Source organism: Melitaea cinxia, chromosome 29 (assembly GCF_905220565.1).
Source record: "Melitaea cinxia chromosome 29, ilMelCinx1.1, whole genome shotgun sequence".
Taxonomy (NCBI): Eukaryota; Metazoa; Arthropoda; class Insecta; order Lepidoptera; family Nymphalidae; genus Melitaea; species Melitaea cinxia.
Window position 1 is genome coordinate 1,471,154 of NC_059422.1, and position 19,901 is coordinate 1,491,054.

Here is a 19,901-nt window from a genome sequence, read left to right on the forward strand (position 1 = left end):
GTATGCGCAAAAAAAATTGGCGGCCCAAACCTAATCTAAGCCAGGCTTAGGCTCAAAAATAAATTAAAAATATTACATCATTAGACAAGCTACGAGTACCACCAATAGCGAAATAGACCTCAAATTGTTAAAAAAAGGTAGTAATAAAAGAAAAAAAACTATATTATTCATTTATTTGTAAAAAAATAAAATAAAAAGTCCATATTTACAATAATTGGCAAGAATATCTAATGTACAAAAAAATCTTATTTATAGCTAACAGCCAATTAGTTTGGCAAATAAATGGCAATTAATTATAAGTAATTATAACCGGATTTACGCGTCTCCGGTCATTACAAACCGGATATAATCTCATTAAGTTGCAAAAATAGGATTGTCCTCTTACAGTTTGAGCATATATTACTTCTTAATAAATTACCTGTATCAATAGTGAAGGTTTTATTTAAATCTGTTTAGTAATTTCATACTTTTTTTGATAACAAACAAACAAAACTTTATTCTTTATAATATTAGCACTATAATCTACTAAAATAGTGTTATAATTAAAAAAAAAAAGAATAATTTAGACAATTTAGAAGGGACGCTCGGCGCCATTTTGTTTGGGTCAGCCATTTTGACATACAGATCAATACGCTGATTTTAAATCAAATAAAATCAATATTTCTTTCAACAGTAATTAAAAATATTGATTAGGTTATATAAATTTCAGTAATATAAATATATAATAGATATTAATTAAATTAATATTTATATTTTTAGATAAGTACATAATTATCACAATTTTAAAGGTTCGTTTCACTGGTTATTGTTCAATTTTATTTTATACATAAGTTACTGATAAGCTTTAGCAGTAGGATATAAAACAGGTTTATAAAGTCTTTTCATCTAACTAATAATGTACAGTATTTAGATTGATAAGTTCCAAATAAAAATATGTGAAAGATAACACTAATATTAGTAACTAGCTGACCCGGCGAACTTCGTATCGCCTAACCAAACTTTATCGTATGGTATTAAAGTTCAAATTGACTTTTAAGTATTATCACAAATCTTTTGTATGGGAGAATAGAAAAGTGTTGTTTTTAGACTTTTTCAGGAAATTTAATTTTTTTTTTTAGAATTTCTCTCCGTAAGAACCATCCTCGTAATTCAAGGAATATTTGAAAAAAATAATTAGCGAAATCGGTCCAACCGTTCTCGAGTTTTGCGCTTAGCAACACACTCAGCGACTCATTTTTATATTATAGATTACGAAGCAAATATACCATAAACTTTATTTTGATACCGAACTACGTCTTATTTATCAGTAACCAGAGAAAGAGATTCTAATATACTTTTAATTCGTCAGTATTTTATATTTTTTGTCTGTTGTTAAACGTCAAATATGTTTGTCATGTTTGTTAAATCTGTACGTCTGTTTATTCGTTTTCTTTCGTGTCTTTTTTGTCTGATTGTCAATCATCCTGAAATAATTTATCAATATTCGAAAAACTACGTTTTAATGTTGTATTTAAGCATTACTAAATAGAGAGAAAAATTCAAAGGTGTATCTAATTTTGTACAATTTTTCTTAATAAGAAAAGCAAAAAATTATAATTTCTATGATTTTAAATTAAAATATTTTTTTTAATTCATTTGTGACTATTCTAAATATAAAAAATAGTGTTAATTAACTAGTGAAAAAGGAAACGTTAACACAAAAACGCCTAGTAATGATATTTCATACCGAACACACACATTGCTATTAATTGTCATCAGGCGCTAACCATATTTGACAGAATTTCATTTTTTTGTTGTTTGTACGTAAAAAACCCTATTTCGTATGTAATAAATATAGAAGAATGAACATTAAATTGATTAAATTAATTTCTATTCTCTACTACGTGTAAAGTTAAGAAAAGAATTCATATTATTATTCTAGGCAGACTCATAAAACCATATGTCACTTCTGCATTGACTGATTTAAGATTACTGGTCAGTAAACTCAAACCTATGTGCAATAAAAAATAAAGGTGTATCATTTAAGTTTAGTCATCTTTAAGTTGGAAATTGTCTTAGTACTTAATAACTAAAAGAAGAAGTCTCTAATGATAGCTATTGAGTCTACTTTTTCCCGGCAATATAGTTTCCTGCTTCGTCTTTGTAAAGATCCTCGTTAACACCGTAGAAAGCCGGTGAGTTGGGGCAGTCCACCTGGAAATTTTAAATAAAGAATCGAAAACGGCCTATAATTATACTCTACTTATACATTGTATTAGGTAGGGCACAGTAGGAAATTTCCTGCTCAAAATGCGGAGCAGCCCGACTTGGTGAGTTAGGTGATCAGAGCTCCTGGTGGGATTGGGGATAGGGTTGAGAACGTGTTTGCGATGCTTCTGGTGTTGCAGGCATCTATAAGCTACAATCGTCGCTTACCATCAGGTGAGCCGTACACTTGTTTGCCGAACTAGTTAAATAAATAAAAAAAACTTAATTTAAGGTGTTGTTTTGTCAGTATTTAGTTGTAATATGAAATACCTTGAAGAACCAGTCGCAGACCCTGGACTGCTGGTTGAAGACGGTTCCTGGAGCGCAAAGGAACGAGTACATGGAGTTACCGCCTAGACCAGGCACACACCAATGCCAAACCTGGAACAATGTCATAAGACTATTGTATTTACTATTTGCTTTTTTAGGTATTATTATTAATATTCAAAGGAAATCAGCTATTCTCGCAACATGGTTGTATGTTTTTGTATGGTTTTACTCGACACAGATACAGAAGCGTGCTTGCTTAATTGTGAACTGATTTTAGTTTAGATTACATGAGTAGTAAATAGAAGTAATATTTAAAATAAAAGATATAAGTCATTAGCAATATTATGATAGTATATTTAAAAGATTACTACAATTTTATTACTAGAAGCTAGGGCTCCTAAAATAAAATTGAATCAGTAATAATACTAAATGTACAGATGTGAAAACTTGCTAATATTAAATATCAGGCGCAATGTACAATTTTAATGAAATAATTAATTCAACTGAATTTTATATAAGACTAGCTTTTAACCGCGAATACGCTTGTATTGAATTTTTTTTTAATAAAAAGTATTCTATTTTACTTCATTCGCATACCTCCAAGAATATATGTACAAAGTTTCTTGATGAGCGGTTAAGTAGTTTTCGCGTGAAAGCGTACAAACAAACTTACGTTTACATAATATATAATAGTATTAGGTATTTTTACGATACTATATCTACAAAACTTACAAAATCAAAATAAAAAATAAGTATAATTGAGGGGTATAAAATCAAAGGCAGCTAAATCCACTTTTTGTAATTTTTGAGTTGTGAATGTCATTGTATGCGTCTAACAAATTGCTACTAGTTTCGACAATCTTTATGTATCAAAGGCAGCTAAATCGCTCACAAATCTCATTGGAAAAATCCATTTAATAACAAAGGTAGCTAAATCCAGGTTAGTGAGAATCAAACACAGCTAAAGTTGCAAACGACCAATAAGAGAGCTTCATTGTCCTTCATTCAAAATGGCCGTCCGCATACTGTCGAGCTCGAACGTGTCTTATTAAATTAATTCAAATTCATTGTTATTTTGGAAGCTTGAATAGAAAAACGTAGTGGAACACTTAATTAAAGGTATAATGGAGGTGCCTGTAACAGAAGCGTTACCGGGGAAGTCCAGAAAACGTCCAAAATTACCAGAGAAATGGAAAGCAAATTTGGCAAAAAAAGAGAGGTTAGTACTCGCTAGTGATGTGCTTCAATATTTTTGTTGTCGACATTTTGGAAGATAGTATTACCCGTTTGGTGAAGTTAAGTATTTTAAAAACCTATTTAGAGCTAAAAAATTCCACCCATGCCCAAGTTAAGTATGTAAGCTAGTAAAATCGAACGAGCAAAATTAAAGTAGATCCATACAATATTACCTCGTACTGCAAAAAACTATATAAAAACTTAAACTTTATAAAAATTTATGAGTAGGTACCTACCGATTATATAAAAAAATATCTGAGTATATACTATGTTATTCTGTAATTCATTATTTTTTCGACATGTAATTTCACTAACATCAAGAAATTAATCGAATCTAATCAATATTTAGCTACATTACTGGACCATTGGGTAGCCCAGAGTGGCCAGAGTATATCTGAATTATATTACCTATAGTGTTGACTCAAAGTATTTTTTACAGGTACTCATCGCACAGTTTACCGGAACCGATTACCTGTAATCACGACACAAAAACTTACCAGTGTAAGAAATTAAAAGTACGAGATCTACAAAAATTCCATGACAGGTTCTACGCAACACCATTGAAAGCTAAACAGGATGCATTAATACTAAAATGCTGTACTATAAAAAAAACATGTCGCAGGCGGCCTACAAAAAATGTCAGGAAATGCAGAGAATATACCATAAAGTATGCTATATATGCCCAAAAAAAAATTGTGCCAGTATGCCAACAAGTGTTTTTGAATACACTTGGAATAAAAAAATATCGTGTGCAGTTTGTGATGCAGAATTTCTTTACCACAGGAAAACTTCCTGACGAAAAAAGGGGTGGCGACCGTAAGACCCAGAAGTATGCCGCTAAAAGACAATCTGTCCGTGAATTTATAAAATCGTTGAAATGTGTCGAATCACATTATTGCCGAAGTTCAACGCAACAGCGTAAATATCTCCCAAGCGAGCTCAACATCAATAAATTGTATAAGTTATACAAGTCTCAAAACCCTGACAGTACTGTGAAATCTTCGTACTTCAGGTTTATCTTTAACGCAGATTTTAACCTGAGTTTCGGAACACCGAGAACCGATGTCTGTTCGAAATGTATTGAATTGAGTGAAAAAATTAAAACTGAAAATGATCAATCGGTAAAAGTTAACCTGATGACAGAAAAAAGAATACACAGACTTAAGGCACGCGCATTCTTTAACATGCTCAGAGAGAAAAAGGAAGGAATGGCAACGTTTTCTTTTGATTGCCAAAAGAACTTAGTTCTGCCTAAACTGCCGGATCAAAGTTGTTACTATAGCAGACAACTTTACCTGTATAACTTTGCAATGATTCGAGGATCTTCCAAAGATCCGTTAAATAAAGATACGTCGTTTGCCTATACATGGACCGAGAATGAATTTGCTAAAAGTGCAAATGAAATAGCTTCCGCCGTTTACGACCGATTAAATAAAAGCGACTTCACAAACGTCAGTCACATCCGTCTGATAGCAGATGGATGTGGAGGTCAGAATAAAAATAGCTCAATGCTAGCTATGTGCTGTCGATGGCTATTGGATAACAAATCTATTAACAAAATTGAGCTGGTATTTCCAGTTACCGGTCATTCATACATGCCTGCCGATAGAGTTTTTGGGAACATCGAAAAAGAAATACGGAAAAAAGAAGTTATCACATCGCCTTCGGAGTACATTGACATTATTGGCAAATACGCCACCATTACGGAACTGACAAGCGTACCCATTTACGACTGGAAAACATGCGTACTGCAAGTTTTGAAAACAACTGCTCAGTTTCATTTCAAAATATCGCAGTGCAAACGATTCATCTTAAAGAGGTCTAAAACCCGAGAAAATGTGTTGGTGCGTGGGGAAGTTTTCTATAACTCCGATACTGGAGTATCAAAGACCATCTGCAAAGCTGGCAAAACAACCGAGATGATAAAACCATCTATTATTACGAAAGGCGTGGTGGTGAAAAGCCTTAAATTACGAGATGTTAAGCAGCTATTAACAAAGCATTATGGCGAAAATTGGGCAGAACTGCAACAATTGCAGTTCTACACAAACGTGTTGAGTGTTCAAATCGATGAAGATGAAGAACCCACCGAAGAAATTGATTGTGAGATGGGCTCTCAAGACGAAGAGTGTGGTATACGGGTGTAAGTTAAAGATAAGGCAAAACTTTACTGAAACAAATTTTTTCATGAATAAAAAATTGTAATTTCATAATTAAAATGTGTTTGTTTATTGTTTTACTTCGCTTTAATGTCATAAACACCTTTTATTTCTTATAATAATACAACGACTTATTAGAATTAGTGATATAATTAAACATATAAATAAACTTATTTTATCTTTTGGTGTGTTTAATACATCACTATTTTTGTCACGTGACTGGATTATTATTAGAAACAAACCCAGCCATATCCACTTATGTCATAATCAAACTTAGCTATATCCAAAAGTTGGTAACAAATACAGCTAACTCCATTTTAATTTATTCAACAGAAAAATAACCCGTAGCTGTGGTCTTTCAGTGTGCTATTCATCAAGTTCTAATTTCCCCACTACTTATTATGAGTTTTGTTCATACAATGTTGCCAGTTTGTGGTAAAAATAAAGCTTTTTTTTTTGTTTGTGAAAAATTATCGGAAATGGATTTAGCTGCCTTTGATTTTATACCCCTCAATTTTAAATTTTAAAGTCATTATTATATTTAAAAGTAAAGCTATTACCGATTCGGAATGTATATTCTGCAGAGAAGAATCGGCAAGAAACTCCGCAGTTACTCTTTTGAAAATAATATATAAACTGTGTTTTAGTACAAAATTAGTAATATCTTGCATGAAATACAGCATCACTAAGTCCACCCATCAACTATGTGATCCTGCACCGAATTATACGCCTTATCTTTAAATTTCGTTTTGATAAACACTTTAAAATGTTGAGACAATTGGAAATTGTTTCTGTGATTTTATAATACGTTAGGAGACGTTTACGTTGCGCAGTCGGAAACATAATAGACACCATTAATTGTATAAATAATTTCATTATAAAAAGGGAAACCTACTCACTACCAACAATGGTAACTAACTACGCACTATTATGCTAGAACGTAGTTCCTACTTACAAAATATATCAATTAATTTGTTTGCTTATCAATAAGTTTGGCAAATAGAACTGGATATCGGTCATATATGTAAATGTATATTACTTGACAGTTAGTTTCCGTATCCGCGTAGTATCCGGGTATCTTATCCGCGCAGGTGAACGAGAGGCCCTTCGGAACTTCTTCGAAATCAGGATAATCTTGTCCGGGAACGTAGCCATCTAAAGCCTGAAAATTTTATTAAATTTTTTTAGGATAAATGTTAATATAATGGACTTATTTTTAACGGACGTCGAAAAAAGAAGACGTTCTCAATTTCGATGATTCCTTTTTTAGTCGAAAGGTGGTGTTAGTCATGTAGTCTCATTTAAATTTAATTGATATCTAACAAGTTCTTTTCAAGTTATATAATGCGTATTTGCTCGATTATTTTTTCGTCGAGCTACGTTTGTATTATACCCCATAACTTTTCACTAGATATACCGATGTTCATGATTCTTTTTAGATTTGATCAAGTTATAATGAGTAATCTTTGATAACCTTGTACTTATTTAGCGGTGCGTATGCGTCATTGTTACGCTATCCATCGGAAGCCAATAGGATTCCGATAGATGGCGCTACTAGAAGTTACTACGTTTCGAACTATCGTATAACGTAGTGGTTTTGATGATTCTGGTTTTAATCGATAACTGATGCTTGTCATGTAGTCTCATTTAATCGAGATCTGATTACTACGTTTGTAATTGAAGTCGGTTTTTTTCGTTAGCGAGCAAATATAATTATTTATTTGATATTAGAAAGACTTAAAAAGCCGACCGGTGGCGGGATAACCATCCAACTGCTGGCTTTGAAATACACAGGCCGAAAATGGGCAGCAGCGTCTTCGGTGGGACAAAGCCAGCCCTGCGGTCACCAACCCGCTTGCCCAGCGTGGTGACTATGGGCAAAACACATGAGTTCATGTTGTTTTTGGCGTGAACTTGTGGAGGCCTATGTCCAGCAGTGGACTGTATAGGCTGTAATGATGATGATGATGATGATGATGATGATGATGATTAGAAAGACATACGTGTATGACGCGGCGGTTCCCAGGTATTGTTAATTATAAGTATGCAATATTATAAATAAATTGGTTTAATATAATCTCATCTAATTGTAATAATTAAAAAGTAGTCAGCGTTGATGTCGTGAACGTAATTACTGCTATAAATTATTTCTCTAAAAACGATTAGATGTGACATCAATAAAAACATATAATTGGTAGAAATTACATGACTTTAATTACGTTACAAATAGACATACATTTATACTTATCTATTGTATTGAACCATTATATATAATAATATATAAATAGATTACACGTTTTTTTTAAGTGACTACAGATCCGGTTTGTCTTTACTTCGATCAAACTCGAAACTTGTGTGTGTGGTTGTGGCAGTAAAGAATATAGCCACCTCCTCTCTTCCTGTGGGTGTCGTAAGAGGCGACTAAGGGATAACACAGTTCCTTGGAACTTAAAAAGCCAACCGATGACGGGATAACTATCCAACTGCTGGCTTTGAAATACACAGGCCGAAGACGGGCAGCAGCGTCTTCGGTGCGACAAAGCAGCCCTGCGGTCACCAACGCTCCTGCCTAGTGTGGTGACTATGGGCACACGTAAGTTCAAGCCGTTAATGGTGTGAACTTGTGGAGGCCTATGTCCAGCAGTGGACTGCAATAGACTGAAATGTGTGTATAAATAAAGATGTTAGATGAATCTTGCCTGCTCCAGATAAACAGCCTTAATAAAAGAACACGCTATCAATTTATTAGTCATTTTAATAAACAATTCGAAGGTAAGTCACCATCTCGTGTTCAATGTCCAAGATATTTAGTACTAGGTAACTTAGAACCTAACCTAGATCAATTTACTTGATCCATCAAGCGTGAGATTTAACTGATAACAGTGACATTCCTCTGCGCTGTTATTTTACGGAAGAATATACGATCTTATCAAATTATATTAATTGGAAATCTATATAAATAAAAATGAATGTTGCTAAGCGCATAGCTCTACTGCTGTGTGGCTACGGCACTAAAGAATTTAGCCACCCCCTCTCTTCCCGTGGGTGTCGTAAGAGGCGACTAAGGGATAACAAGGTTCCACAACCACCTTGGAGCTTAAGAAGCCGACCGATGGCGGGATAACCATCCAAATGCTGGCTTTGAAATACACTGGCCGAAGACGGGCAGCAGCGTCTTCGGTGCGACAAAGCCAGTACTGCGGTCACCAACCCGCCTGCCCAGCGTGGTGACTATGGGCAAAACACATGAGTTCACGTTATTTTTGGCGTAAACTTGTGGAGGCCTATGTCCAGCAGTGGAATGTATAGGCTGTAAATGATGAAGCGCATAGCTCGATAATGGCTCGACCATTTCAGTTAATTTATTTTTTTTTGTATGCTCCTAAAAAAATGTTTACTATTAACTTTTGACAGAACGAAGTCTGTCCGGGCAGCTAGTTAAGAATAAATTGGAGTGATTCAGTGCTAATATTCTAAAGCTTAAAAGCTGTTGACACCGCGTTGGCGCACCGGTCACAGCCATGGATTGTACCTGTTGCGCTGGCGGTTGCGGGTTCGACCCCCGCTCATGAAAAACATTTGTATTGGCCATACGGGTGTTTGCCGTGGTCTGGGTGTTTGTGCAGTCCTAGTGGGTCTCCCCACCGTGCCTCGGAGAGCACGCTACGCCGTCTGTCCCGGTTGTTATCATGTACACCTGATAGCGATCGTTACTCATAGGAGGGAATATATCAGCCAACCCGCATTGGTAGCAGCGTGATAGATTAAGCTCTGATCCTTCTCCTACATGGGGAAAGAGGCCTATGCCCAGCAGTGGGATATTACAGGCTGAAGCGATTAAAAGTTTGTTTAAACGTGCTAATCTTAGGAACTCCTCATCCGAATTGAAAAATTATTTTTGTGTTGCGTAGCCTATTCACCAAGGAAGGCTATTATTTCCCTCAAATTAACACGGGTGCAATTACCATAAACTTCTACCAATGTCTTAAGGGTTTTTATTTAAAGTCCCTGTTAAGCCATCTGTATACACGTACGTTATCAGTTAATTATGGTTCAAGCGCCGTCATAATTATTTTGACAGTGCGTTTAATTAGTTACAAATGATGAATGTTGAATGCTATAAATTGATTTGACAAAACTTGATGTTACAATAATTCTTATATCTATTGTGAAGTACGTATAGAGTATTATTATTATCATCATATATATTAATACGCTAAGGTTTAACATGTTTGGCTTTTTAGAAAAAAAAACCTCACAATTACTCTACATAAATTATGTATAATTTTATAGATAATTGCTTGCTCTACCGGCATCTGCAACTAAAAAATTTAAACTATTTAAAAAGGAAAGTTAGGTATGCTTTAAGAAGAAGGAAGACTATTCCTCAAATCAACGTGGATGAAGAGCTTAGAAATGAAACAAAGGAATGTTGAGACTTTCTTACATTTAATCTGCTTTGACAACCAATTGTGTACTTGCCAAACTATTCGCGGAATATCAGCCAAAGCTTACAAGTTATTAGTCAAACAATATGAACAAGAGACAGTTCGGCGAAAATGGATTCTCGCCTCATTAAACATCCTCATTTGTCTGAATAGAGGATAATTTTTTGAAGTGAAATTTCTTGAGGGTAATTTTTTTACGGATGAAACGGCAACGTTTTGATGAAACGGCAATGTTTTTTTCAGACCTAACAATTAGTTTCACTTCCGAGATGTTTACTTTGTACGCACGCATTTTTTTATTTCAGGAATGAATTGGAAGCCTTTTTTTTCGACATAAGGGTTATTCGGCCTTAACGAGTTTCAAAAAAATCCTAGTATTTTTGGGACCAATAGATAATGTATGTACTCACAGCTCTTGATGTATCTATCAGGTATAGCAGGACAGCCAGGAGTCCCACCGAGCTCAGCTTGACACCACACATCCTTAATCCCGACATGGCTATTACACCTTGAATGTCAAATCTGCAACAAGAAAATATTAAAATTAAACATATATTATTTATTACCTTATCATTATATTTTTACCGCGCTTTTATTAGCTTGGGTTGTATGGTTGGTTGGGGTAAGTATAAATTTTATTATAATTTTATTTTGAAGTAATTAATTATGATTGATTGTTCGATCTTCTACTACTGCAATATAAACTCTTTGTTTTTTTTTTATTTCTACTTTTTAGTTCGATTAGCTATAAAAGCGTGTTTTTTTGACTATTATTTATTTTAGTTTTCGTTAATATTTTCCATCAATTTTCTTTTATATAAACGTTTAAAATAAAAATCGGAGATTGTGTTATTAAGGTTGCCTCCAAAACCTCTTTGGTTTGTCATTTAACAAATTAATATAATAATTGTCTTAATTAATCAATTATATAATAGTTAAAAGTGAAGTTTCGGAATGTACATTCTAAAAAGATGAATTGGCGAGAAACACCGCTGGTACTCTTTAAAAAAAGACTGTGGGTTTTATTATAAAATTGATATTATCATGCATGAAATACAGCGTCACTAAATCCACACATCTTTATTATACTTTATCATGAGAATAACGAATACATAAAAAAGAATTATCCAAGTTGGTGCCAACATAACACTTCGGCCTATCGCAGTCCACTGACTTGACATAGGCCTCAACCAGTTCGCGCCAAAAATGGCGTGAACTCATTTGTTGCACAGTCACCACGCTGGGCAGGCGGGTTGGTGACCGCAGGCCTGGCTTTGTCGCACCGAAGACGCTGCTGTCCATCTTCGGCCTGTGTATTTCAAAGCCAGCAGTTGGACTGATGAAGAGATGTGCAAAACAAAAAAGTTTTTCGGAATTTATTGCTTGCACGTGTTGACTAGTTGAAATAATACATAAAAAATCTATTTTCATTTAAATCGAAATAATTATGTTGAAATGTGGCGGTTTGGAACAACGGCTTACATGGATCATTAATATTATGGGATAACTGTCCATGAACCACACATGTGATAAAAGTTAGAAAGGAGTCCAGAAAATGTATTTTATTTTACTGTTCCTTTTTGGTGCGTCCGAGAAAAAATAGGAACTATGCACAGATGCATGACGTCATCCCTAACATAAACCCTTGATAGATTAAAAACTCCATAATTTATTTTGTGTTTTCATTTGGTTTCAACAAAACCAGATCCTATTGTATTTGCAATAAAGCATAAAATAAATTGATAGAATAAGTAGTGACTGACCTTCGAAATTTTTACACAGTTTTTCTTTTTTTTTATTATTTGTCAAAATCCTTCGAAACTCACGTCTACACAACTCTGTACGAAACAAGAATACAATGCTCATATCGTAATTACTAACTACGATTTGTTATTACTTAAACAAAATTGTGGTAAAATTATAAAACAATGAAATTAATTCATTCATTGTTCGTTGAAAATATAACAAAAACTCAACATGAGCTGTGTTTGAGATTTGATTGTTGAGGAAATGAGATGCTGTGTATGTTCGCATAGCTAACATACGACAAATCATACCCGGCTTCACTTAAAATAACTTTTTTTTTTTAATATAAGTACAACTAGATCGGTAAACAAGCGTACGGCTTACCTGATGGCAAGCGATTATCGCAGCTTGTAGACACGTCTGGAACACCAGAAGCATCGCAAACGCGTTGCCAACCCTATCCCTAATTCCCCCCAGGAGCTCTGGTCACCTTACTCACCACGGGAACACAAAAATGCTTGAAAACAGTATTATATGTTTGATTATGTGTATGTGTTTTGAGCTGAGAAATTTCCTGCTGTGACCTATCTTATTTGAGTTTAATTGAAAAACTCATCATTGACGTCGGTTAAAATCGCAAATCATCATAAATTTATCACTAAATCGCTATTGTTTAAATAGCCTTGAACCAAATACACTTTAGCTATTAAATAATTTTAATATTATGCAGAATATTGCTATTGCAGGGCGTTATTGTGCAAAAATTGTCCACAAACGTTCACAATCGGTTTAACAATTACCATTAAATTTATTAAAATTAAATTTTATAACTCAGTACAAGATTATACAAATAAAATTATTAAATGGTTTACTGAAAATTTTAAAACGAGTGCTTAAACTGTTTTGTTTTCTTTCCGTAGAACTTATATTCTGAAACTCATATTACGAGTAAGTAAACAATTAATTAAATAGTGTATTACTTTCTCGCGAATAATCATTAAAATCTGCTTTGACCTAAACTGTACAAAATCATGTAAAGTCGTTTTGTTACGAACTTGTGTCTATACGTAGCCAGAAGTACAGACTTACTTGTACGACTACGATTCAGTCTGTAATATCCCACAGCTGGGCATAGCCCTCGTAGGGGAAGGATTTAAGCTTGATCCACCGCGCTAGTTCACTACCGGTTGGCACATATTTCATACTATGAGTAACGATCGCTATCAGGTGTTTATGATAACAACCGAAACTTAACGTGCTCTTCGAAGTTGGTGGGAAGACCCACATGGACAGACATCCAAGCCATAAAGAAATATTTCACGTGTTCTACAAGGCACGGTGGGGAGACCCACATGGACAGACTTCCAAACCGTAAAGAAATATTTGAACAATTTGATCTTTTCCTACATGCAGAAAGAGACCTATCCCAGCAGTGGGATGTTACAGGCTGAGTTGTGATTGAATTATAGTTATCATAGGAGGTTCATCATTACAGCCTATACAGTCCACTGCTGGTCATAGGCCTCCACAAGTTAACGCCTAAAATAACGTGAACTGATATGTCCTGCCCATAGTCACCACGCTGGGCAGGCGGGTTGGTGACCGCAGTATTGGCTTTGTCACACCGAAGACGCTGCTGCCCGTCTTCGGCCTGTGTATTTCAAACCCAGCAGTTGGATGGTTATCCCGCCACCGGTCGGCTTTTTAAGTTCCAAGGTCATTCATAGGAGGTTATTTTTTTCATTTAGAATATACTATTCACCATATTAAATGGTAAATAAACGAATCAGATAACGCCTTCTATTAGAACCCAATAGATTAGAAAATGTCGTAACGTAGGTTCCGATAGATGGCGTTAACAAAAACGTAACGAAGTCATTCGTTCAGTAGATATTACTCCTCATATTTTTTTCATACCGGTGGCCTTATATGAAAATCGATTCATAAGGATTATTACTCCAAAAAAAAAAAACAACTTCTCAGACTTTCGATTAAAATTGGATCACATGACAAACACCAGCTTTTAAAAAAGGAATCATCAATATCAGTCCACCAAGTAAAAAGTTACGATTAGCGCACATAAAAAATACAATCGATTTGAGATTCCTTTTATTTTAAGCCGGTTTAAAATATCGAAAATTACAAAAACGCACGCAACACAGTTACGCATCACAGACAAACATAACAATATTACTAAACACGATACGATAGTAATCGCGTGAAAAATATAAGCGGTCGTTAAGAAAAAAAAAATATTTTTCGCCTGATTACCATAGAACCAGGTCACTTGTTACACTGAGATCGCATCAAAATCCCACGCTGTGTACGAAACATTATGAAACTCCGGTCACTTTTTAACCGACTCCCAAAAAATGAGGAGGTTCTCAATTCGACTGTATTTTTTTTATGTTTGTTACTTCAGAACTTTTGACTGGGTGGACCTATTTCAACAGATTTTTTTTTATCGACAGGTGGCATGTGTCATTTGGTCCCATTTAAATTTATTTGAGAACCTACAACCACTTTCCGAGTTATATCTAATAATGCGTTTTTACTTGACTATTTTTTCGTCGACCTACGTTGTATTATACCGCTAAATTTTTTACTGGGTGTACTGATTTTGATTATTTTTAATTTAATCGAAAGCTGATGTTTATCGTGTGGTCACATTTAAATTTCATCAAGATCTGATAACAACTTTTTGAGTAATCTTTGATAAAGCATATTTACTTGACTATTTTTTCGTCTACCTACGTTGTATTACTTGTCGATATAATTGAAGTCGGTTTTTTTTCGTTTGCCTGCAAAAACAATTATATTTTTTATGTAAGTGTAGTTTACTTTTCATTGGTATTTCAAAATAAATAAAGATCCTCTCACCGCGATCTTGTAACATTGACCCAGATTCTATAACTTTTTTACACATAAGTACAATTAAAATTTTATCGATTCATAAACATTATTATATTTTGTATGTCATTAAAGACAATTAAAAAGTTGTTGTTTTGTAATTTAATTTTAAATGCAATATATATTTAAGTTAAGATTTTTTTTCCTTTTAAATCGAATCGTTTCAATTACAACAACTGTCTTTTGATAAGCCTTTGTTTAAGCTGTTATGAATGTCATGAAAAGAATTTAAGATGATTTGTTTGCTCGCAAACGAAAAAAAACCAACTTTAATTACATAGACAAGTACACTAGTCGTCACTACGATTTTAGAGGGTTTCCCTCGATTTCCCCAGGACTCCATCATCAGATCCTGGTTTTCTTATCATGGGATATCTTTCCAACACCCGTACACATATATATATATGTACGGTCGAACTGAGTAACCTTTTCCTTTTTCGCTCGTCGAACAGTTTGCAAGATAGGCTTATGCTGGTCTTGGATTTAGATAAGGGATTAGACACAATAAAGCTATGGTTAGCGTAAGAATCTTTATACAAATTGTGGACACTACGCGACAACGTGATGGGCCAAATTGAATATCAACACGATCACGTGACGTCGCGTGATTGGCAATGAACTTGTCAATAAAGATTGGAGGGAAAAATAAATGTATCGTCAACTGCGCCAAAAGGCTAGTCAAATGTTGTCACGTCAAAAATATACCAAATATTTTTGACGTGACAACGTCTAATAAATCGATGAACGCCGGCTGTATACACGAAAAAGGATGGCTAATTGTACCCTTAATATCTATCTCTCTTCCACTCGATTGGCCTGTGCGTCCGAGGAGATGTTTTGTTATGACGTTGTCACGTTAAACTATCGTCCGTAAACCAACTATACAGACAACCAATTTTTGTTATTGTTTTTGGTCGATACGTTGATTGTTATAAATTTTAACAGCATGTTAAGGAAGGAACGATTCCTCGAAGACTTTTATTTACAAAAATCTGCAGACAAAGTTTTTTATTCATTACAATTGTTTATAAAGAAAAAGACGGTCCATTTATGTTTTTTTTTTTTAATGAAAACACCATTTGATAACTACCGATGGTCAAGCAAAATAAGTTTTAGTAAAATCTTTATTGAGTTTACAAAATTGCGGCCAAGTGCGAGTCGGACTCACGCATCGAGGTTCCGTACGACGTAGGTAGCTTAAAAAAAGTCAAGTTAATTCGCATATCTCTATATGTCATAAAGTACTTGTGAAACTTTTCGATTATAATTGTGTTTGCAAGCAAACGGGAAAAAAACGACTTCAATTATATTGACAAGTAATACAACGTAGGTAGACGAAAAAATAGTCAAGTAAATACGCATTATCAAAGATTACTCCAAAAGTTGTAATCAGATCTCGATGAAATTTAAATGTGACCACACGATAAACATCGGCTTTCGATTAAATAAAAAATCATCAAAATCAGTACACCCAGTAAAAAGTTATGTTGATTTTCAAGGGTTTCCCTCTTTCCCTCGATTTCTCTGGGATCCCATCATCAGATCCTGGTTTTCTTATCATAGTACCACACCAGGGATTCCAACAAAAAAGAATTATTAAAATCGGTTCATAAACGACGAAGTTATCCCCGAACATACATTAAAAAAAAAAAAAAAAATATATATATATATATATATATATATATATAGGTCGAATTGAGTAACCTCCTCCTTTTTTGTCGTCGTCGTCTTGTCAGTCGTTTAAAAATCAAGAATCATCCAAATCGGTCAGGTCTACCCAATACAAAGTTATGAGGTAACACAAATAAAAATACAGACAAATTGAGAAACTCCTCCTTTTTGAGGTCAAAGTTAAATATGCTTAATGTGTATATTACTAATTATCACATTATTCTTTACTTTTTTACATCTGGCTAACATTATTTCCTACATATCTTAAGAGGAAAGAGTACCCGAGTTTTTTTTTTTAAAAATAGGTATTTAAATAAAATGTTCCAGTCTCGCTGTATGCCGCCGCCGCGCCACGAGACAAGAACGGGGCAACTGCAGCTCGGACCGTTTTAGGTATCTAATTATTTACCAAAACAGCATTTCGTGGTCGACTATTTTCTTCCCAAAAACATGCCGTTTTTTTTATTTTCTTTTTTTGTTCTCGTTTTTGTATATTTTGTTCTCGTTTTTTTCGTATTTTTTTATGAGTGTCTGAAAATGTATAAAAAATTAGGCATTATTTCTAATTTTTGAAGACTCCTACTCCCTATGATAATGAGAATATGAAAAACAAAACAAAAATATTTACAAAATTGTTACAAAAATATTTGATCTAGTGTAGACCAGGCAGAAAACAGTCGACTACGTTTGTATGGAGAAAGAGCCGGTATCCTTACCTCTTAAGGTTGTCAGATAGTATTATATAGTTATAAGTGTTTTAAATATTACTATAAAATAAATATCGTCTAACATACACATACGGTCGTCTGTTCCTAAGACTCAAAAACTTACAGTACCATACCACCGAGACGGAAATCTTGCAAACTGCGCCAACGACAAGACAAAGTCAAATACATATGATATCAAAACGGAACAATCATATTGTCCTCTAAGCACATTCTTACACCACGTAATTATTATAATTATCACATTCCCGAGGAAAACAAGTGATTTGTAAGATTTGCAACGATACACAAAAAGAAAGACAAACGCAAACATTAAACAAGCAATGCGTTTCGTGGGAAATCGTCAATAATATGAACCGTGTCTGGCAGACATTTATTACGTAGATATATCTGTATCTTGAATTCCTTGTAGAAAATTATCCAATTTCATAACGTGATAGTTGTTGTCTGTTACGACTAGTAGTTTGCAGTGACCATACGGAGGTTGTGGCTTCGATTCCCGCCTCGAGTCTGGGTGTATGTATATTTATTTATACATAAGTATTATTTATAATGTATTTATCCAAAATATATATGTAGCAATATCAGCGGGCTGTTACCTAAGCATTATGTTGCTTACGATAGGAACAGACGACCGTGTGTGTATGTTATAGATATTTATTTATTATATTATTTACTAGCTGATGTCCTATGACCTATATTTGCATAACTATTTTTATATAACAACAGGAATTTTCTGTGTTATAAAAGCTATAACAGAGCCTAACTGCCTGCCTCGATATATATATATATATATATATATATATATAAATTGCCTATATATATATATATATATATATATATATACATATATATATATATATATATATATATAGGCATATATATATATAAATCGCCTATATATATATATTATATATATATATATATATATATATATATATATATATATATATATATATATATATATATATATATATATATATATATATATATATATATATATGCCTATATATATATATATATAAATCGAGGCAAGTACGTAATTAAAATATAAAACTCTGAAATCACAAGACAAATTTATGTCAGCTAATCGTATTAAGTAAAAGCATACAACTTCAATATATTATCCTACGGTTTCCCGGTCAGAGGTGAAATTAATCATTCTCAAAGAAATCTATATAAAAAAAATTATACTAACGTCCATACAGTCAATGTGAGGCGAATGGTAACGGATTTTTTTTTGAGGTACCCGACTGGGAATGTCAACCTTACAGAGGACCATAGACCAATAATAACGCTCTCAAATATTCTGTTCCTGTGGTGAATAAGCTAGTCAGCGCTAAATAAGGATGCGGGTAAACAACACAGCGGGGGTAGGGTCAGGAACACCTTGTCATATTCACAGTCATCCATAGTCTACTGTGACCTACCAGATAACTTGCCATTAGGCAGGTCATTTTTTTGACACCATAGTGGTCTATGAAAGAAAGAATGGCCAAGTGCGAGTCGGACTCACGCACGAAGTGTTCCGTACCATTGACTAAACTAAATATAAATAAATGTTTTGTAAAATATTGAATTGTTGAATAAAACTAAATATTTTGTAAATATTTCAAGCGTTTACCTGGTGCTGATTTTAATATCGGGCAAAAAGCGGCAAAAAAATAACTTTTGTTGTATGAGAGCCCCCCCCCCCTAATATTTTTTTTATTATAATATGATTATTTATTATTAAAGTAAATATACAATTAAGTATTTTGTGAATATTTCAAGTGCCTACCTGTTACCATTAATTGATATCAAGCAAAAATAGGCAAAAATCGCGTTTGTTGTATGGGAGCCTCCCTTAAATATTTATTTTATTTTGTTTTTATTATTTGTTGTTATAGCGGCAACAGAAATACATAATTTGTGAAAATATGCAACTGTCTAGCTATCGCAGAACATGAGTTACAGCCTAGTGACAGACAGACGGACGGAGAGACAGCGAAGTCTTAGTAACAGGGTCCCGTTTTTACCGGAACGGTTGGTACGGAACCCTAAAAAGTATTAAAAATTCTTAATTAATAAAAACATTTCAATTACACATCTCTGTATTGTACGATGCGTCTTCATTAATTCTGTACAATTATCACGCTACTCAAACAACATGACGGATTCGTTTACAAAAGACATATAATAAAGCCAAAACAATACTAAAACAATCGCATTGTTGAGCAAGAGAACAAGAGACAGATAGCAAAGAAAGAGATAGAAAGAAACAATTAATATTTTTTTTTTGACAATGACTTTACGAGTCCACGTTATATTTATGATTGGGAACTATTTTTAACCGACTTCCAAAAAAGGAGGAAGTTCTCGACTATTTTTGTTAATGTATTTTACCTTAGAATTTTTAACTGGGTGGGGATTTCAATAATTTTTGTTTTAATCGAAAGGTGGTGCGTGTCATGTGATTTTATTTGCATTTAATTGTGATCTAACAAGTA

At 33.8% G+C, this 19,901-nt stretch overlaps 2 protein-coding genes across 2 annotated transcripts in view; one reads left to right on the forward strand and one right to left on the reverse strand.

Moving 5' to 3' along the window:
* Nucleotides 1-1,605: 1,605 nt before the first annotated feature.
* The window catches only part of LOC123667933 (U-scoloptoxin(01)-Cw1a-like), a 30,002-nt gene continuing 11,706 nt past the window's right edge, over nt 1,606-19,901 (reverse strand). The window contains exons 2-5 of the mRNA XM_045601763.1: nt 10,771-10,882; nt 6,952-7,074; nt 2,518-2,628; nt 1,606-2,193 (exon numbers count right to left, since the gene is read on the reverse strand). Coding sequence (XP_045457719.1) covers nt 2,104-2,193; nt 2,518-2,628; nt 6,952-7,074; nt 10,771-10,857 — 411 coding nt within the window. The 5' untranslated portion in view covers nt 10,858-10,882 and the 3' untranslated portion in view covers nt 1,606-2,103. The remainder of the gene's footprint in view (nt 2,194-2,517; nt 2,629-6,951; nt 7,075-10,770; nt 10,883-19,901) is intronic.
* LOC123667932 lies at nt 3,495-5,972 on the forward strand. The gene is made up of 2 exons (XM_045601761.1): nt 3,495-3,736; nt 4,193-5,972. Exons 1-2 carry the CDS (start codon nt 3,642-3,644, stop codon nt 5,898-5,900), a joined length of 1,803 nt encoding a protein of 600 aa, XP_045457717.1. The 5' UTR covers nt 3,495-3,641; the 3' UTR covers nt 5,901-5,972.

Excerpts from the sequence above, each read along its gene's own strand:
- LOC123667932 (XM_045601761.1), top strand. The coding sequence starts at position 3,642 with ATGGAGGTGCCTGTAACAGAAGCGTTACCGGGGAAGTCCAGAAAACGT. Across the intron at positions 3,737-4,192 it reads AATTTGGCAAAAAAAGAGAG|GTACTCATCGCACAGTTTAC; the intron begins GTTAGTACTCGC and ends TATTTTTTACAG.